Source organism: Hypomesus nipponensis, chromosome 22, assembly GCF_054491055.1.
Source record: "Hypomesus nipponensis isolate SF chromosome 22, ASM5449105v1, whole genome shotgun sequence".
NCBI lineage: Eukaryota > Metazoa > Chordata > Actinopteri > Osmeriformes > Osmeridae > Hypomesus > Hypomesus nipponensis.
In genome coordinates this window covers 10,929,261-10,948,512 of record NC_140382.1, presented here as the reverse complement: position 1 = coordinate 10,948,512, position 19,252 = coordinate 10,929,261, and the positions used below count along the sequence as shown (strand labels likewise).

The 19,252-nt window shown below is 44.7% G+C and overlaps 5 protein-coding genes across 5 annotated transcripts; all 5 read left to right on the top strand.

Annotated features, from left to right (window-relative positions):
- Positions 1-59: 59 nt before the first annotated feature.
- clrn2 (clarin 2) lies at positions 60-1,441 on the top strand. The gene is made up of 3 exons (XM_084686784.1): positions 60-559; positions 757-936; positions 1,166-1,441. Exons 1-3 carry the CDS (start codon positions 307-309, stop codon positions 1,432-1,434), a joined length of 702 nt encoding a protein of 233 aa, XP_084542910.1. The 5' UTR covers positions 60-306; the 3' UTR covers positions 1,435-1,441.
- A 472-nt stretch (positions 1,442-1,913) lies between these two features.
- lap3 (leucine aminopeptidase 3) lies at positions 1,914-5,472 on the top strand. Its single transcript, XM_084686783.1, has 12 exons — positions 1,914-2,053; positions 2,316-2,431; positions 2,546-2,600; positions 2,692-2,797; positions 2,969-3,128; positions 3,281-3,445; positions 3,629-3,787; positions 3,970-4,094; positions 4,333-4,524; positions 4,688-4,767; positions 4,880-4,992; positions 5,129-5,472. The coding sequence occupies exons 1-12, from the start codon at positions 1,961-1,963 to the stop codon at positions 5,313-5,315; spliced, it is 1,551 nt and encodes a 516-aa protein (XP_084542909.1). The 5' UTR covers positions 1,914-1,960; the 3' UTR covers positions 5,316-5,472.
- A 149-nt stretch (positions 5,473-5,621) lies between these two features.
- On the top strand, positions 5,622-7,194 carry med28 (mediator complex subunit 28). Its single transcript, XM_084686785.1, has 4 exons — positions 5,622-5,924; positions 6,389-6,455; positions 6,531-6,643; positions 6,759-7,194. Exons 1-4 carry the CDS (start codon positions 5,682-5,684, stop codon positions 6,960-6,962), a joined length of 627 nt encoding a protein of 208 aa, XP_084542911.1. The 5' UTR covers positions 5,622-5,681; the 3' UTR covers positions 6,963-7,194.
- Positions 7,195-7,514: 320 nt separating this feature from the next.
- On the top strand, positions 7,515-14,573 carry klhl2 (kelch-like family member 2). The gene is made up of 15 exons (XM_084687367.1): positions 7,515-7,919; positions 8,340-8,465; positions 8,799-8,905; positions 9,021-9,142; positions 9,537-9,699; positions 10,157-10,266; positions 10,360-10,476; positions 10,635-10,784; positions 11,122-11,239; positions 11,324-11,521; positions 11,628-11,729; positions 12,233-12,361; positions 12,477-12,617; positions 12,715-12,858; positions 13,169-14,573. Exons 1-15 carry the CDS (start codon positions 7,852-7,854, stop codon positions 13,195-13,197), a joined length of 1,824 nt encoding a protein of 607 aa, XP_084543493.1. The 5' UTR covers positions 7,515-7,851; the 3' UTR covers positions 13,198-14,573.
- A 336-nt stretch (positions 14,574-14,909) lies between these two features.
- msmo1 (methylsterol monooxygenase 1) lies at positions 14,910-18,256 on the top strand. Its single transcript, XM_084687192.1, has 6 exons — positions 14,910-15,034; positions 15,644-15,933; positions 16,034-16,182; positions 16,352-16,478; positions 16,740-16,894; positions 17,388-18,256. Exons 2-6 carry the CDS (start codon positions 15,679-15,681, stop codon positions 17,575-17,577), a joined length of 876 nt encoding a protein of 291 aa, XP_084543318.1. The 5' UTR covers positions 14,910-15,034; positions 15,644-15,678; the 3' UTR covers positions 17,578-18,256.
- Positions 18,257-19,252: the final 996 nt, after the last annotated feature.

Here is a 19,252-nt window from a genome sequence, read left to right as displayed (position 1 = left end):
AGCGCGCGGGCTGGGCAGGGATTGTGTTTCTTTTGGTAAGAGATCTCTCTGACCGCCATATATTCGGTTTCTGTTCCTGTAACCACACGGCCGCAACTCGGCAAGCAGCTGTTTTTTGTTTATTATTTATTGTAAAAACTCCAGTCGTATGGGTCTAACGGGTATTACGCCGTGAGGATAAGTAGGGTGAATGTGTACGGGCAGCCTACACGATTGAAAGGGCCGCCGTTCTCTCATTTAAACACACTCTGGTGTCAGGGTCGTGTTATAGGGGCAAGATGGGCTCGTGGGCCAACGGGCTGTAAAATGCCTGCGCTGTGGAAGCGGATTACGTTTTCGGTAGCCTCAGTGCTCTGCATCGCTTCCGTTGCTTTGCTGGTGGTAGCGCTTGCATCGGAACGGTGGGTTACCGGACGGATTTTGTGTAAGACTGGCGTAGACCTTGTAAATGCATCTAATCCTGAGCTTACGCAGTTCACCGGAGACATCTATTACGGGCTCTTCCAGGGCGGGAAGACCCATAGGTGTGGCCTCGGGAGTCGTCGTTCCAAAATTTACAGTAAGTGTAGACCTATGCCCCTATGGGCATTTGTGTGTGTGTGTGTGTGTGTGTGTGTGTGTGTGTTTGTGTGTGTGCGTGCATGCGTACATCCGTCAGATGACGATAACCAGATCATCTGATTGTATTGAGGTCAATACCTCAACTGACGTCAAAGAGGTCAACCTGTATTAATATAAATCTGTTTTATCCTACAGTTTTCCCTAACTTGGTGCGGACTTTAAACGGTGGTCTTCATGTGATGGTGATTCTGTTTTTACTGGTTGCTGTTGGTTTCGCCCTGGTCAGTCTGTCCTTCTGCATTTACAACTCCCGGAAGGTTCCTTACCAGAGCATCAAAGGGCCCCGGGGCCTCTACCTTTGGAACTGCATTTCTGGTATGATTCCAACCCAAGCACACATGTAAACACATGCAGAAACACTTGCAGAAACTAAGCTTTCCACCCTCTCCACCCCGCATCATGTCCCTCACTTCCCACTCTCTCCACTGCTTCCTTTCTCGGCCCCCCTCTCCCTTTACTCTCCTCCTCTCTCTCTTTCTTTCTCTCTTTGACTATCCCACCACACACACACTTTCCTCTCTCTCTACCTCCATTCTTCCTCCAGCCTTGTTTGCTGCATTAGCAGTGCTGTGCTTCCTGGCCTCCATGAGGTGCTACAGTCTGACAGAACGTGTGGCCAACTACAAGGAATCACTCTTCACCTTCGCTGTCCTAGACGAGGGCCTGGATTGGTCCTTTTGGCTGGGCATTGGAAGCATCGGCACGCACGCTGCCATCTGTGGCGTGGTTGCCATGAGCAGGATCAAGCTGCCCAAACGACAGAACAAGAAACCAGAGGAGCCCACCATCACTGCCCTCGACCTCCTCTACTGACTATTTCCTGTCAGGGATACAAACAGACACACACACTTAAGCATTTACAGTACAGGGCTCACACACTAATGCTTTTATAGCATTGTTGTGTCCTTCCGTTCCAGGAATAGATGAACGGGTCTGATTAACTGTGGGACTGATTTGAGTAGTGCATGGTGTCTTCCGGACTTGACACAGTGGACCATATTTGTTGAAATGACTCAGACTGAACGGGAGGTCTCATCCTGAAATGGCCCTTTTGCATCCCAACTGCAGTACATTTCACACACGACATCTACCTGCAGAATTTCAGTACATTATTTTTCCAATTTTAATACAAAAGCATGTTTCTGACAAACTCAACTGAAGAACTGTATCATTGTCTTCGGCAGATGGCGACAGAGTGCAATTGTAATGTCGTCGACTGCCACTGACGTATAGCATGCGACAATTCCAGGGCAACCTTCGTTATATTAACTCTATGGCAACCTTCCACACATGTAATTTACGTTAAAACATCCCAGAGACAGTTCATCATCAAATAAAAATGCTTTCGTTAAGAAAAGGGGTGTTGTTGGCGGTTCAGAGGCAGCTTTGCCGGTATTTCTCTGCGTCACAAAACAACTGGAATGCCAGAAAAGTAAGTTTCAAAATGCTTTCAGCTAACTTAGGTGGCTACGTAGGCTACGGGCTAGTTAAGGTTGACTGACTTAAAGGTTGCCTTCCTTCAATGGCCAGCAAAGGTTCGTGTCGCGATATCTGTGTGTGAGAGAAAGCAGAGATCCCGTTGTAAATGTAAATATTTCTGTTCATTACAGACAGTGAAAGACAAGTGAAGTGACACTAATCCGGTGTCTACAAACAAGTTCATCCTAACCCGTGCTATATGTTTGCCTTGATAGGGTTTGGTATTGGGCGTGTATAATGAAGGAAAAGAGGGTAGCACTTCCCAGCTGACAGAGGCAACTGCAGCCTTTGACCGTGCCCTGTCTGGCAAACTCACCGAGATGCTGAAAATGTGAGCCACAAACATACCTATGTTTGGATACACATCCAAAAACGACATAAATATTCCAGATACATGTATCCCCATTGTTTGGTTGACGTAAACTGTTTTCATGTATCTATGCAGATCTGGGCCACCACTAAAGAAGGGAAAAAACAGGATATTCTATGGTGTCCATGAGGTAACCATGAGATAAGACAGATATTCAGATACTACAGCCAGCAAATGTATTGCTGTGTTATTTATTGTGTGGCTGTGTGCGACCACTGCAGGATTTCCCATGTGTAGCGGTGGTGGGTTTGGGTAAGAACAACGCAGGTGTGTGTGGAAAGGAATACTGGGACACATGCAAAGAGAACATCAGAGCAGCAGTGTCAGGTAAGACACACCTGCTCATGCGTCACTGGTCTACAGTTGATACAGCCATGTTACTGTGTGTGTACACATACATCATTTGGTGGGCATGGGTATATTTTTTGGAAATGTTTTCATAGGTGTGTGTCCATATGAATTGCTTGTGGTTTATTTGATGGCCGTGGGTGATGGCAGCGGGTTGCAGGCTGCTCCAGGACCATGAGGTAAGCCATGTGGAGGTGGATGGGTGTGGTGATGCCCAGTCGGCTGCAGAGGGTGCTGTGCTTGGACTGTTCCAGTATGATGACCTAAAGACCAAGAAAAAACCCAGAGTCACCACGCAACCACACAGGAGGTAGACACGCACAGAAAACCATCAGAGCTGAGTTTGGTTGACACGCAATCTGACGCACACATACATATTGATGCACGCACATGTTTAGCTCAATGGTATGTGGACAGTTACACTGTCACACACTTGCACACTAATGTGTGTGTTCCTCCCAGTGCAGACGTGGCAGGGTGGGAGAAGGGAATCCTATATGGTGAAGGCCAGAATCTGGCCCGTCTACTCATGGAGGCTCCAGCTAATTACATCACCCCTACCGTGTTCGCAGAAACCATTGAGCAGAAACTGTCACCCTACGCTGACAGAGTCACTGTCCACAAGAGGTAGGACTGTGTGTTAATTTATACTGAATGAACACCACCTTTTTTAGTTACTTTAAAGGATTTGGAAGTCATTAAGCAAAGCTTTGTAGGTAAAATATTTGTGTGTGTGTATACTGCATTGACACAGCCTTTTCAGGTACTTTAACAAATTGCATATTTTTTTCTGTGTGTGTATGTGTTTAGGCCTCAGGGCTGGATAGAAGAGCAGAACATGGGGGCATTCCTGAGTGTGTCCAAAGGCTCAGAGGAGCCCCCTGTCTTCTTGGAGCTGCACTATAACGGCTGCCCTGACCACACACAGACCCCACTGCTGCTGGTTGGCAAGGGGATCACATTCGACAGGTAAACACGCACACTTCCCTTGCAGCGTAGACACTTACCTCATCAAGGATATGGCCATGGATGTCCTTCTCTCCCTTTTACGGACTCTCCCCCTCTCTTTCTGCCTTTCGTTCTGTCTCTCTTGCCAATTGTCTTTTATCTACACCCCCACCCCTCTCTCTTTCTTTCCATTTATGTCATAGTGGTGGTATTTCTCTCAAGCCCTCTTCTGGTATGGATGCCATGAGAGCTGATATGGGAGGAGCTGCTACTGTGTGTGCTTCCATTGTCACAGCAGCGGCTCTCAAGCTGCCAATCAACATCATTGGTGAGGCTGCTTGCTGATGAACTGGGTGGTCGTTACAGATGGAATGTGTTTTTTGGGATTTCGGTTACTCACAAGAGTGTGTGCGTAATAAACGTCTAACATCACACACCAAACTTTCGTCTTCTGCCTTCACTCTTTCCCCTCTATTCTCTTTTGTATTTCACTCTGGTGTGCCTCCCTCTTCTTTCTTTTCCTCCCTCTATGCCTTCCTCCCTTCGCCCCTCTCTCTCTTCATTAGGCCTGGCCCCTCTTTGTGAGAACATGCCCAGTGGGAAGGCCAACAAGCCAGGTGATGTAGTCAGGGCCAAGAATGGAAAGACAATTCAAGTGGATAACACTGATGCTGAAGGCAGACTGATTCTGGCTGACGCACTCTGTTACGCTCACAGCTTCAACCCACGGGCAATCGTCAACGCTGCCACACTAACGGGTAGGCTTGCTTGATAGACTGATGATGCTAAGTTCATAAGTGTGTTTATAAAGGTTTGATGATGTTAAGCTAATTTACATAAAAGGTTAAAAGCTGATCTAATAGACATGTTTGTAAAATCAAACAATACTGAGCTATACATTTGTTTCTCTTCCTCCATCAGGGGCAATGGATGTTGCTTTGGGTTCAGCTGCAACAGGGGTGTTTACAAACTCTGATTGGCTCTGGAATGAACTCCACAAGGTACACACACACACACACACAAACATTTAAGTGCTGACATCTGACGCTAATCTCAGTCAATGTTGAGTAACAAGCCCACTCTGTTGATGTGTGTGGTGATGTATCTTTCCAGGCCAGTGTGGTGACAGGAGACAGAGTATGGAGGATGCCCCTGTTCCAACACTACACCCGACAGGTGACTGACTGCCAGCTGGCTGACCTCAACAACGTTGGGAAATACAGTCGGTAAGCTCATGGCAGCTCATGTTTGTAGAACTCCAAGTGTTTGTTGTTGTTAAGTGCTTATGTGTGAGTATTGGTTGAACCTGTGTCGTGTGTGTCGTGTGTGTGTGTGTGTGTGTGTGTGTGTGTGTGTGTCTAGGTCTGGTGGAGCCTGCACAGCGGCTGCGTTTCTGAGAGAATTTGTGACGTCGCCTCATTGGGCGCATCTGGACATTGCTGGGGTGATGAGCAATAAGGACGAGGTTCCCTACCTGAGGAAAGGAATGTCAGGACGGCCCACTCGGACATTAGTGGAATTTGCTGCCAGGCTGGCTAACCAATCATGACACACACATTGAGAGAGCTGCATGCAAACAGTGATTCAAAGCATAAGTACTATCTCTCATATGCAGGGGCAAATATTGAGATTTGTGTCAACTGTAGAGAAGTATTTCTGAAAGAACACTTTGTATTGTATATTTGATTAAAAGACAACTTAGTCGATCTGTGCAGGCCCTTTTTCACAACTTTTTCAACATTACAGAAAAATGTGTTTGAGCAGAACACTGTTCCAAACACCTGAGCAAAGCTGGTTGTACAATAATTTTTGTTTAAATTGAACTGAACCATGCTACATTAAACGTGGTGTAGTTTCACTTGAATTTATGTTAATACATTTAATTGTATCACAGTTTTTGTTTGGATATTAAATAATGAAAGTGCATAGTCTGTTTTCTGTGAACTATCACCATCCACTGCGCATGCGTGTTCTGTATAAAGTAAATTCAAAGATGGCTTCTTCCATGGGTGGAATGTTTCCCGGCCAACAACCGACTGGTCCTCACCCCGTCGGAGGTACTGGGGGGCCGGGACAACCGGGTTTACTGTCCGGTCCACCAGGAGGACGAGTTCAGGGAAATAACACTTTGGTGGATGATTTAGAGGCATCTTTCGAGGTACAGTAACCTAAATCAAGGGGGTGGATGCTAGTGTTAGCAAGGCTAACCACTACTACGGTACTGTAGTCGCGAACATCAACACATTAGCCTAGCAACTACATTAGGCTAGCTGCTGTAGCTCGTTTGTTGATCTCTTGCTACGTAATTCTAGTAAAGTTGACCCCGGCTACAGTTGGTCGCTAATCACAAGATGAACAAATGAGATGTAGCTGATGTTAGGTTAGTTAGCAGTAGCTACTGTAATAGCATTTATGCAGTCTTCAATGTGCCGTTGTTATCATGCTTGGAATTATGCTGTATGAATTACATCCACAATCACATTTGTATAAATAGATACGATATGGAAAGGTATACAGCTCAGTTCTAATGCATTTGACAGGTTGCCTATTTTTGCCCTATATACAATGTTTGTAAAAAGGTATTTACAAATACAATTTTATGCAATGTTATTTTATTTGCAGGCTTGCTTTGCCTCCCTCGTCAGTCAAGACTACGTTAACGGGACCGACCAGGAGGAGATAAGAACGGGTAAGTTCACAGCACTTGGCTTTGAGCCGCGGAGACTTTGTGACCTACGGTAATGCAAGTATGATGTTTCCATAGGGGTTGACCAATGCATCCAGAAGTTTCTGGACGTTGCCAGGCAGACAGAATGTTTTTTCCTTCAGAAAAGACTACAGTTGTCTGTCCAGAGGCCTGAACAGGTTGTCAAAGAGGTAAACCAAGGATGCTGTCTAACAATATATAACAGCATCATACTCTCTAATACTGTACACTTTGCTGTACTACTACAGTGTCTAAAAACAAGAGTATCTTTCTCTCCCCCAATAGGATGTATCTGAGTTGCGGAACGAGCTGCAGAGGAAGGAGCTGTTGGTTCAGAAACACCTATCCAAGCTGCACCACTGGCAGCAGGTGCTGGAGGATGTGAGCGTTCAGCACCGCAAACCCACCGACTTGCCTCCCCCAGGCCCACTAGCCTTTCTGGAGCAGGCCTCTGCCAGCCTCCCTCCGGCCCCCATGAAGCCCAACTAACATGCACATATTTATCTGGACAGTGTGGACACCATCAGCTTGAACCTTCTCCACAGTAGTGAAACTCAGGATCTTAAGTTCAGATCTGAACACAGTGCAGATTTACTCAACAGTTCATATAATTATGTACATTCTTAACTGTTTCCCTTTGAGTTGTGTATATATTTCCAGTGGGATGACTATATGCCCACATTTATTTTGTACTGAGAATAAATGGGATGTGCCATTTGTATATTGTGTGTGTCTGTTTTGTTTGCTACGACAAGTAACATTGTATTTTTTTGATTGAGAAAGTATTCAAATCTTCCCATCATTCCTTGTTAATATAGATTCTAGTACTATATTGCTTGATATTCCAGCATTTATTTTAATTGAATTACTTTATAATTGTATTCAATTAATTAAATCAACAGCAGGGAAAACGACTGCATTTGAGTTATTACAGCTGATGATATGCACAATGGAATGAAAACCGGCTGATCATCGTGTTAACTCCAATGCTGTATCAGTCTTCCACAGCTAGAGGGAGACAGTGCCTTTCTTGCCAAGGCCCTTGGTTGATTTGAGAAATGTCTTTGCCGACATATCCTTGTTTGTGCATTTTAATCAGCGACAGGAAAAATAACAGGTAACCCGTTTAAAGCCACCGTCATTTTTCACACCTGGGAACAGAGTAGCTTGTTAGCGGTGACTCTGTGGTCTGCCTGGCTTAACCGACGTGAAAACACAAAACCAGCAGAATTGTAACGTGTGTTGGTGTGTCACCGCAGCGAATCTAGCCGTATGAGACACCGCTCTGAAGACGGCTGTTGTGCGTGTGCTCTGCATTGCCTTATAAAATCGTTGTCGGGATTTGTTCGTGTAATCAAGAAATCCGCTTTGATATGGAATGGTGTACACCACTGGCCCCAGTTTTCAGTTACTGAAAAGCCCCGACAACATGGACATTCATCCGCTGTAAGTTTGTGTGAATGTGTTGGGCAGGTCAGTAACAGCAGCTGACAATAACATTGTGAATGATGATGCCGCATTGATAGAGCGCCGGGGATGCCAATAACAAACCCACTTCCTGTTCAGCGTGTTTTGTCAAAGGAATATCCCTTAATTGTTATGTTACACAAGTAATATTGGGGGTGTTTGGGTTACATTTGCAGTACGTGAGAAATGTTAGGCAAGTTATGTTGTGACATCTCGTGCATGTGTGCCGTGGCGTGCTTACGCGCGTGTGTGTGTAATGGTGTGAAATATTCATAGGGTAGGGTGCTGTTGTGCTCTCATTAATATTCTTATAATTTAGAGGACTGAGTAATAAATTCTTCAGATAGACTGAACCAGCTATTAAAGAACAAAGTGTGTGTGTGTGTGTGTGTGTCTTAGATGTACCAAGCTGTGCACACACACAGTCCTGGATGGTAAGGAGGATGGGGGAGAGAAGCAGGGATCAGTCACTCTCAACCCTCGGCACATGAAAAAGGCCTTTAGGGTTATGAACGAGCTACGCAGGTAACACACAGACACACGCTTGTGACACATTCAACTCCTATCAGTCAAGTAACAAGTTATATCCCTGCTTTAATCTACACACTGAAGGGCATAATGTTAAACATCTCAATCATTTGGATAAAGGGTTCTAAATGTGTCTGAACAACTCCTTGTTGTTCTTACATTATGTTTTCATGTGTAACACAATCCAAGGTTATCTGTTTAGATAATGAGAAGGACCAGCATTGGATGATTTAGGTTTATTAGTTTAATAAACTCAATCTATCTTTTGCTCTCACCTAATTTCTTTATACAACTCAACCTTTTATCTATTCTTTTATCTCTCTCTTTTAGTCAGAGCCTTCTGTGTGACGTGACCATAGTAGCTGAGGACGTGGAGCTTGCTGCTCACAGAGTAGTGTTGGCTGCTGGAAGCCCCTACTTCCATGCCATGTTCACAGGTGTGTGTGTGTTTCTAAGCAATCAATGAAATAAGCACATTATATCCTACATTATACACTTTTATGCCAATCAAAGTGTGTGTGTGTGTTGCATGTGGGTTGTGTGCTTGTGTAGGCGAGATGGCAGAAAGCAGGGCTAAGCGTGTGCGTTTAAAAGAGGTGGATGGTTGGACTCTTGGACTGCTGGTAGACTACATTTACACAGCCGAGATACAAGTCACAGAAGACAATGTACAGGTAAACATAGACAGCACACAGACACACACAGCAGACAAATTAAACAGAGTTTACTCATTGCCCACGCCTACTCACCACCTGTGTTAATGTGTGGATAGATCGGATCTCACGATATTTGTGCATTTGTCAATTTTAACAATCATATTGTACTTTAGTTCGCAGCAAACAAGATTAGTTTGTGGGTACAGATTGTACTACGTGATATACCTACGGCTTGTTGAGACAGAAACAAACATGGAGCATCAGTAAAGAAATAAACAAATGCATAAATACGTATTTGCGCTATCTATACATACAAACGTGAACACACACACATATGTATATACACCCTGGCTGCTTCTAACGCACGTATCCAAACGTGACGTCTGCACCCTGCCTGTTGTGGCGTTCTCAGGCACTGCTGCCGGCGGCAGGTCTGCTCCAGCTGACGGAGGTCAGGAGGGCGTGCTGTGACTTCCTCAGCTCCCAGCTCCACCCGTCCAACTGCCTGGGCATCCGGGCCTTTGCGGACGTGCACGCCTGCTGCCAGCTGCTCACCCAGGCCAACACTTATGCAGGTCGGCGTGTGTGTGTCTTTACTGAACTAGAAAATATATTGAGGTCAAAGAGTGTTTGTGTGGGAGATGGGGGGGTTCTGTTCTAAACTGGAAACTCACTCCGGTCAGAGGGCGTGTGTGTGTAGTCGGAGTTGTGCGTGTGTGTGTAGATGGTGTTACAAGTAACGTATGAACAATTTCTGAGAAACCCTTGATTTCCCTCATTTCTGCTTTAAAGCATCTAATGTGTGTGTGGGGAGGGGGGGGGGTTCTGTTCTAAATAGCAAACATATCTTGATCAGATGGTATGTGTAGGTGTGTGTGTCTGAGCTTTGTGTATGTCAGAGCTCTCTGTGTATGTGTGTGGGAACTTTTCCAGGTCAGAAGGCATGTGTGTCATTTAATTTGTGTTTTTGTTGGTGTCCACAGTAATCTTCCCCAGAAGCTCAACATCTGTCTGTCTGTTGTCTGTCCACAGAGCAACATTTTGCTGATGTGGTCGGGAGCGAGGAGTTCCTAAACCTGGGCATGGAGCAGGTTTCCAGCCTCATTGCTAGTGACAAACTCACCATCCCCTCAGAGGAGAAGGTACATATGTACATACACAAATAGGGTTGCAATCAAGTTGATTATAATCAGAGACAAGTAAAAATACACTTTATTTTGTGTGTGTGAGCATAGGTGTTTGAGGCGGTCATAGCCTGGGTAAACCATGACAAAGATGTTCGTCAGGAGCACCTGGCCCACCTCATGGAACACGTTCGTCTCCCCCTACTCTCTAGGGAATACCTGGTGCAGGTGTGTGTGTGTGTGCATGTATGTGTGCCAACATATCCACTTCAGAGGCAACCGGCTAACCCTCATCAGTAATTCAAATGTCAAAGTTCTAATCCTTTAGCTGTTGACAAAGTGTTCCCTGATCCAGCCGCACATGCATCTGTGATTGGTGGTTGCAGCGCGTGGAGGAGGAGGCTCTTGTGAAGAACAGCAGTGCTTGTAAAGACTTCCTGATCGAGGCCATGAAGTACCACCTGCTGCCGGCCGACCAGCGGGCCCTGATGAAGACTGTCCGCACACGCATGAGGACACCTGCCTGCTGCCCCAAGGTAATGCCCTCACTGCTGAGGCATCTGCTGAGGCAGGGGTGGCCAACCCTGGTCCTCGAGGGCCGCTCTCCTGCATGTTTTAGATGTTTCCCTGCTCCAGCCCACCTGATTCAAATGAATGGTCATTACCCGGCTCCCACAGAGCTTGATAACAACCCATTCATTTGAAACAGGTGTGCGGGAGCAGGGAAACATCTAGAACATGCAGGACAGCGGCTCTCGTGGACTAGGGTTGGGCACTCCTGTGCTAAGGGTTGTGCTGTGGTTATATTGGGGTTACGGTTTAACTGTATGTGTGTTTTAGTTGTGTTTGTGTTGTGTAATGGTTGTGTTGTAGGTGATGGTGGTGGTGGGGGGCCAGGCTCCCAAGGCCATCCGGAGCGTGGAGTGTTTTGACTTTAAGGAGCAGCGATGGTTCCAGTCAGCAGAGCTTCCCTCAAGGAGGTGCAGAGCAGGTAAGCTGTGTGTGTGTGTGCTTGTGTGTCTGTCTCTCCGAGCATGTAGGTGCATATCTTTCTAACTTGCCTCTCTGTTTGCAGGAGTGGTTTGTGTGGCTGGGTGTGTGTACGCGGTAGGCGGTTTTAACGGCTCGCTGCGCGTGCGGACAGTGGACTGCTATGACCCGGTAACGGACCGCTGGACCTGTGTCAGCAGCATGCAGGACAGACGGTCAACATTAGGAGCCGCTGTGCTCAATGGACTACTTTATGCAGTGGGGGGTTTCGACGGCAGCACAGGTACACGTGTGTGTTAGTTCAAGTGATAATGATAGTGACGATGCCTCTGGTGATATGGGGCATAAAATCTTGCTTTGTGCATTCATGGATTTGTGTGTGTACGCAGGTCTGTCCACTGTGGAAACGTATAATGCTAAGACCAACGAGTGGTTCCATGTGTTACCCATGAACACCAGGCGCAGCAGTGTGGGGGTGGGCGTGGTCAACGGTGAGTCTGCCTAACATCTGTGTGTGTGTGTGTGTGTGTGTGTGTGTGCACACGTAAATGTGTTCATTTGGAACACATGACAATAGAATGTGCTCCTTTAGCAGACACTTTTATCCAAAGCGACATACAGAGGGGAATTCAAATCTCAACCTTACCTGCTCTACCACTGAGCTATACCCTAACCTGCTCTACCACTGAGCTATACCCAAACCTGATTTACCACTGAGCTATACCCTAACCTGCTCTACCACTGAGCTATACCCTAACCTGCTCTACCACTGAGCTATACCCTATCCTGCTCTACCACTGAGCTATACCCTAACCTGCTCTACCACTGAGCTATACCCTATCCTGCTATACCACTGAGCTATACCCTAACCTGCTCTACCACTGAGCTATACCCTAACCTGCTCTACCACTGAGCTATACCCTAACCTGCTCTACCACTGAGCTATACCCTTTCCTGTGATGCATACTCAGTTGGATGTGTTGGTGTGTTCCAGGCATCTTGTATGCAGTGGGAGGGTATGACGGTGCCACCAGACAGTGTCTGAGTACAGTAGAGGCCTACAACCCTAACAGCAACACCTGGAGCTACACCTCTGAGATGGGCACGAGACGCAGCGGAGCAGGTGTGTGTGTGTGTGTCTGAGACGAACAAGGTGCATTCAGATTCAAACACCTGTTGTGTTTAGCTTAGTTAGGAGGTGTTTGTTTTCATTTGTGTCCTATGAAACTTTGTGACAGGTGTTGGAGTGCTGAAGGGGCTCCTCTATGCAGCTGGAGGTCATGACGGCCCGTTGGTCAGGAAGAGCTGCGAGGTGTATGACCCCACCTCCAACAGCTGGAGACAGGTGGCAGACATGAACATGTGTCGACGCAACGCAGGTACACACGCACACAAGGTCGTGCACGCGCGCACGCATACACCCAAGGTCATGCTCCTCATAAATGTATGTTGTGTGTGTGTGTGTGTGTGTTCCAGGTGTGTGTGCCGTTAACGACTTGCTGTATGTGGTTGGAGGTGACGATGGCAGCTGTAACCTGGCCTCAGTTGAGTTCTACAACCCCAGCTCTGACAAGTGGACACTACTGCCTTCCTGTATGAGTACGGGGCGGAGCTATGCAGGTACACACTTACACACACACTTACACATACACACAAACACACACTCAAGGAGAGAAGTTCGGGTGAAGGGTTTAATATACAGATTGTTCTGATATGCTGCCATCTAGTGGACTGAGTCAGTTCTTACTAATTACATTGTTACCAGAAATACACAAACATAACATAACACTCCATGTCTACTTAAACCAAAATCTCCCAAAGCAATATGGATTACATTAATAGCTACTTGTCCTAGGTCTGAAACTCTGTATCATCCGCATTTTAAAAACCTGATTAGTGTGTGTGTGTGTGTGTGTCGACTGCTCCACAGGAGTGACGGTAATTGACAAGCCTTTATGACTGATCTGAGATCTGCAGCTGCTGTTTGAAGAGAGCGCGTCTCTCTGCAGAAACCTAACCCAGGGTCTGTCTGCACATCCACCTGAAGTTGCCTCCAAAGGCACCAAGGATGTGGAGGAGGATGATGAAGATGACTGCACTTAAAGAACGGGAGGACGGCAGCGCTTTGGAACGGCTGAGTCAGACCACGGTTGTGTATTTTTGACGTTTGGAAGCAGGATTCCAGTTTTTCTGGACGGAGGAGCTTCAGTTGCCTCCAAAGCCATTACGACATCGCCGAGAAGTTACTCAACGCCACTCAAGAAGTGACATTGTTTTAATGTTGCTGCGATGATTTTATGGGAGACTATTGATCTTGTTCTTTTTAGAAGGACTGTTGATCATTTGGGCAGATTCTCTGCCACGTTCATTTCCGTCCTCGCTATGGTGCGTGGAGGTGTGTGTGTGCACGTGCCTGTGTAATTGTGTGTTTGCGTGCATACATGTCTAAGTTTGAGCCCATGAGTCTGTGGTGACAACTTGTCTCACTCAGACTGACTTGACCTCAAACAGTGCTTAAAAATGGCTGACCTAAAAGGGTCTCAAATGATACCCTATTCTCCAGTTAGATGCTTATTGTTTACCATAGATTTACAGTGTAAGGCTATCCCTAAGTAGCTACCATCGGAAGTAGTGCACTTCATTGGTGAATAGGGTGCCATTTTTAAAGCTAACACATTTTATAACAACTGTAACGGAAGTGATTGTAGAAATTGTACATTTCAGGGAAGGAATGTGGAAGATAAACTTGACTGTTTTTGAAAAAAAAAAAAAAAAAAATGTAATTTGAAGGGAAAGGTGCCTAGTGTCATGGTGCCAAAAGACAAGAAGGGAATGGGATAGGTTGATGTTTTTAACTCGTTGTGATGAGACTGTTGCTGAAACTGGCTGGTAGCACATACCATGGCTGAACTTCTGCATGGTCCTAACCTCCAACCTCTAACCTGACTCCTAACCACACTACATCTGTGTAGGGGTCCTGTTAACCACTACTGCACCCTGACCTGATATGAATGTTTCTCTCTCTCTGTCTCTCTCTGTCTCTGTCTCTGTCTCTCTCTCTCTCTCTCTCTCTCTCTCTCTGTCTTTTCTCTCTTTCAGGAAAGTGACCAAACCTCTCCTTTTTTGTTCTATCAAATGTATTTTTCTCTTCTTTAAAATCTTATGCTTTCTTTCTGCCTGACCCTTTTTTAAGTATTGCGACTAGTACTGATGCCTCCGTCTCCAGTCCGTTTATCAAGGAATGTTGTGTAATGGTCTTTGAAATTGTTTCATTACTTATTTTGTATTCTCATTAATAAATATGCTTCTTGTATTTATATCTAACAAAAAATGAATGTGGATATATATTCGTTATTTGGCTCAGCTACTACTTTTTATTGCAGATGGACAGCGCGACTGTGACAAAAAAAGAGAAAAAAATACTAAACGTGCATTTGCAGTACACCTATGATGTAATAACTTGATTGATTCTATACAGTGTAGTGAAATAATGAATAGTTATGAAAGACACACCTCAGTGACTCAAAGTTCAGCTGTAAATGTCCCGTACCATCTCCTCTCCATAACTCTCCATTGCGCTCGGAGGTTATGAAAGCAACAACGCTTCTCTGATTGGACGTTGCTCAAGCAACTCTGCGTCTCACTATCATCACTCCATACAGTCGACCAATCAGCGCGCTCGTTGTGCTATCCAACGTCGGTCTCCTTTCTCATCGGCCAATCATGTTTCTGAATATTACTGTACTTCACTCGCTCGGCTTCCTCTTGCTCAGGTAAACGGGATAATTCATCAAAGGTGAGATATTTCCGCACAGTACTGACACAAATTGCAGAGTTTTAAGCTTAAATTATTGTGCATGTTGGTTTAAAGACTTTAAAGTATGGGTAGATGGTGGAATGTGTGGTTTATGTAAGGTATGTGCGTCAGAATCTCCAGTGGGAAAGAACACGACGTTCACTGCATGATATGTTTATACTTGAGCCTGATGTGTAGTAATATTTAAACAAAAAATAGTTTGGAATGCACTTTGTTCCAAATCAGAGTTTGAAATCAAGCATCATACATTTTAAATAACGGGTGGGAACTTACGACGTGTTTTATTTTCGTCTAACGCTAATTGTGGCGGCTTTCTTCTTTGTTTAAAAGAGATATACATCCGTTAAGCTTTACTCAATAAATATAAAATTGAATTATTTTGGGGGGTAATTAGATTATTTGAGTACCCTAGCCCTAAATAGAGTTATTGAATACACATTCTATTTGTTTGTGTTATATCCTTCTGTTTCACACAAAGCAAGATAGGCTCTTTCCTTCTCTGTAGGACAGGGAGGAGGTGGGCATGTTTATGTATTAGTCCTGATTTCCATTCTTTTCCTGCTCCTTTTGGTCCTATCCTCTTCTCAGCCCCAGGCCTAGTACTCCCTGCAGCGTTCGTCATCATGGAGGTGAATGCCACAGCCGACATTTTGGGCTCTGCCTACCTTGCGGTGGAGTTTGTGGATGCAGCACTACCAGACAACCCTCTACAGCCCTCTTTCAAGTATGCCTGGACCTACATGATGGACAACTACACTAAGTTCCAGATTGCCACATGGGGGTCGCTCATTGTCCACGAGTTCATCTACTTCTTTTTCTGCCTGCCTGGTTTCCTGTTCCAGTTCATGCCCTTCATGCAGAAGTATAAGATACAACAGGTTTGTGGGTGTGGGTGACTTGAATATGAATTAGAGCCGTTTTAGTTGCAGGTTGTTGAAGTGTTTAACAATATGTTTCTCTCTGTTTCTGTGTGTGCAGGATAAACCCGAGACCTGGGAAAAGCAGTGGAAGTGTTTTAAGATGTTGCTGTTTAACCACTTTTGTATCCAGCTGCCCATGATCTGTGGAACGTATCATTTCACTGAATTCTTTGGCATCCCCTATGACTGGGACTCCATGCCACGCTGGTCAGTGGAACAGTCCGAGCCACACACACTTTCTCACACGCATTTGCAAAAATGATCAATGCTTTGACAATATTCTGCCGCAGACAACTTTGGATATGTCTCTCAACACACACACACTTCATCCTTATCCTGTACTCATATACTCTCCTGTGTGTGTGTGTGTGTCCAGGTCCTACATGGTGGCTCTGTGTTTTGGATGTGCAGTGGTTGAGGACGCTTGGCATTACTTCCTCCACCGCCTCCTCCACCACCGTCGGATCTACAAATACATCCACAAGGTCCACCACGAGTTCACGGTGAGCAACACACTCATGCACACACACACACTCGCCCGCACGTTCTCCCTGACATATACACACACTTTCCTCCCTCACACACACACTCACCAGATCTATAAATGCATTCACAAGGTCCACCACAAGTTCATATGAGTAACACAAGCACACAAACTTACACGGGCACAGACAGACACACACTCTCTCTCTCTTGCTCTCGCTCTCTTTCTCTAGCACACACACACCTCAAAGTACATGACTAACAGATCCCCCCCCCCCCAGGCTCCATTCGGCATGCAGGCAGAGTATGCCCATCCTCTGGAGACTGTCATTCTGGGCTCAGGCTTCTTCATCGGCATCATGATCTTCTGTAACCACGTGCTCCTGCTATGGGCCTGGGTCGCATTCCGTCTTCTGGAAACCATCGACGTGCACAGGTACACACACATACACACACGCAGAGTAGTATAGCCGAAGAACAATTTGTACCCATGAGGTTTTGTGACGCTGCCATGAGTGATGGTCTTTATGCACTATGTTGACCACTAGATGGCGACGTATTCACACAATTAGCTTCTGCATGTTAAATAGTAGGGCAAAGGAACATTGTATTTATTTCGATTTTGATCCGAAGCAACATACAAATACTGCAGATAAAAGGGCATAGTTTTGGTGATGTTTTGGTGGTCAGAGTCAAAGAACTGTATGTGATCACAATGAGAAAAAAACACAACTTATCTACCAGGTACACTGCAACGATAAGGTCTCAACTACAGAGCAACAGTTGCATCTTAAGTAGACAGGATCTGAAATGCAAATGCTGTATACATGTCAACTATATTAAGCCATACTTGTAAATATTTGTACTTATGTTTGTACTTTATATAATAATCATTGATTTTCTTCTCTCTCTCTCCCCTTGTTATGTAGCGGCTATGACATCCCTCTGAACCCCCTACACCTCATTCCATTTTATGCTGGCACTCGTTTCCATGACTTCCACCACATGAACTTTGTGGGGAACTACGCCTCCACCTTCACCTGGTGGGACAAGCTGTTAGGAACTGACAGCCAGTACAACAAACACCTGCATAAACACGAGGGCAAGAAGATGCAGTGAGACACACACACTTACCTACTGTACCTACATACATACACACACTCACACTCACACACACACACACACACACCTACCTACTGTACCTACCTACCTACATACAGACACACACACCTACCTACTGTACCTACCTACATACACACACACACACACACACACACCTACTGTACATACCTACATACACACGCACACACACACCTACCTACTGTGCATTTACATTTAATCATTTAGCAGACGCTTTTATCCAAAGCGACTTCCAAGAGAGATACATACATACAGACACCCACACCTACCTACTGTACATACATAAATACATACATACAGACACACACACCTACCTACTGTATTTACATACAGACTACACACGTGGGAGACAAACAAACATACAGTGTCTATTAGGTGCTGCTGTTTTTAAAGTTCTTCTTTAAATCAGTCTCAGTGCTTCTGAAGAACAAGATTATCCTTGAATCACAGGCACATACATGCACACACACACACACTTTTACACAGCAAACACAAAAAGCGTTTCCTATTCGGAAACCCTGACTCAGCAGTGGATTGTATTATCAGTGGGGGTCAGGGTCAAATAGGAGGTGTCTCTGACCTGTGTGCCTTTCCTGAAGAGAAAAGTATATTTTGGGGGGTTCCTGTAGCTGAATAAAATGAGAACGGTAACATTGTTGCTATTTGGTTTTTCTTGAAACTATTTTATTTAACAGTTACTTCTAATGAAATACATCTGTGTTACTTCTAAGAAACTTCTTCTCTAAGAGATGTTTGATTATAGCACTTTATAGCCCCCTACATGGTTTAATTTTGACTTGTATGTTTTACCTTATTACCTTATTATGTTAGAACTGGTGGCTTTGGAGACCATGTTCTATATGTTCCCTGATACATGAATCTTTGGCACAAGCAAAATAAATTGAAAACATAGTGTGTAAATCGGGGTTTGTCAACTATTTTCTAAACAATCTTGTTGTTAGTCTAATATTCATTATTCAGACTAGGTTTTCCTTTTATGAAAGTGTGTCCTACAATCTTGTGATCATTTTCTAGGATCTTTTAAATCGTAATATAAGTCATGGAAAAAGTCTTACATTTTTCATGACCCCTCCACAAATATGATGTAATATATTTCATATGATATATGGAATTAAATGAATGTTGCATTTCTTTTCTATTTAAGGTGAGTTACTTTCATTATACATTTACTCAAGTAATAGAGTAAAATGTATTTCTAAGGTCTTTCAGCGGGAATAATATTATTTTCGACCAGCTATGGTGTCTCCAACTATGGTGTACTTTATCCAGTTACTGTTGTACTCGATATTCAATCCGGTAAATTCAATTCGGTATACAGAAAATGCCCAGTTCAGGCTGCAGAAGTGAGACGTCCTTTGTTAGTTAAAAAATAAGGGGGAAAACAATGACACTTATGAATTACTGATGACAGGAAAGGGTAGATTCAGGTGTGCGACATTGGTGACGAAAATAGATTACAAAACAATATTTTTCAAGACAAACCCATATTAAACATCTTTCATTTGATTCACATTAGAAAATAGTTGAAATGTTTATAACTGTACTTGACAATGGTGTCCATGGATGAATGTCCTTAAATGTTGTGACTGGTGACACTTTTGCTTTTCTCCAATGTTGCTTGGCCACGCCTCTC

What these genes read in the sequence shown, in the direction of transcription:
- med28 (XM_084686785.1), top strand. Translation starts at nt 5,682, where the DNA reads ATGAAAGTGCATAGTCTGTTTTCTGTGAACTATCACCATCCACTGCGC. An exon ending in ATTTAGAGGCATCTTTCGAG is followed by an intron (nt 5,925 to 6,388) that starts GTACAGTAACCT and finishes TTTTATTTGCAG; the next exon opens with GCTTGCTTTGCCTCCCTCGT. An exon ending in CTGAACAGGTTGTCAAAGAG is followed by an intron (nt 6,644 to 6,758) that starts GTAAACCAAGGA and finishes CTCCCCCAATAG; the next exon opens with GATGTATCTGAGTTGCGGAA.
- clrn2 (XM_084686784.1), top strand. Translation starts at nt 307, where the DNA reads ATGCCTGCGCTGTGGAAGCGGATTACGTTTTCGGTAGCCTCAGTGCTC. An exon ending in TCGTCGTTCCAAAATTTACA is followed by an intron (nt 560 to 756) that starts GTAAGTGTAGAC and finishes TTTATCCTACAG; the next exon opens with TTTTCCCTAACTTGGTGCGG. An exon ending in CCTTTGGAACTGCATTTCTG is followed by an intron (nt 937 to 1,165) that starts GTATGATTCCAA and finishes TTCTTCCTCCAG; the next exon opens with CCTTGTTTGCTGCATTAGCA.
- lap3 (XM_084686783.1), top strand. Translation starts at nt 1,961, where the DNA reads ATGCTTTCGTTAAGAAAAGGGGTGTTGTTGGCGGTTCAGAGGCAGCTT. An exon ending in ACCACGCAACCACACAGGAG is followed by an intron (nt 3,129 to 3,280) that starts GTAGACACGCAC and finishes TGTTCCTCCCAG; the next exon opens with TGCAGACGTGGCAGGGTGGG. An exon ending in TCTGGAATGAACTCCACAAG is followed by an intron (nt 4,768 to 4,879) that starts GTACACACACAC and finishes GTATCTTTCCAG; the next exon opens with GCCAGTGTGGTGACAGGAGA.
- msmo1 (XM_084687192.1), top strand. Translation starts at nt 15,679, where the DNA reads ATGGAGGTGAATGCCACAGCCGACATTTTGGGCTCTGCCTACCTTGCG. An exon ending in AGAAGTATAAGATACAACAG is followed by an intron (nt 15,934 to 16,033) that starts GTTTGTGGGTGT and finishes CTGTGTGTGCAG; the next exon opens with GATAAACCCGAGACCTGGGA. An exon ending in AGGTCCACCACGAGTTCACG is followed by an intron (nt 16,479 to 16,739) that starts GTGAGCAACACA and finishes CCCCCCCCCCAG; the next exon opens with GCTCCATTCGGCATGCAGGC.
- klhl2 (XM_084687367.1), top strand. Translation starts at nt 7,852, where the DNA reads ATGGTGTACACCACTGGCCCCAGTTTTCAGTTACTGAAAAGCCCCGAC. An exon ending in CCAGGCCAACACTTATGCAG is followed by an intron (nt 9,700 to 10,156) that starts GTCGGCGTGTGT and finishes GTCTGTCCACAG; the next exon opens with AGCAACATTTTGCTGATGTG. An exon ending in CATGTGTCGACGCAACGCAG is followed by an intron (nt 12,618 to 12,714) that starts GTACACACGCAC and finishes TGTGTGTTCCAG; the next exon opens with GTGTGTGTGCCGTTAACGAC.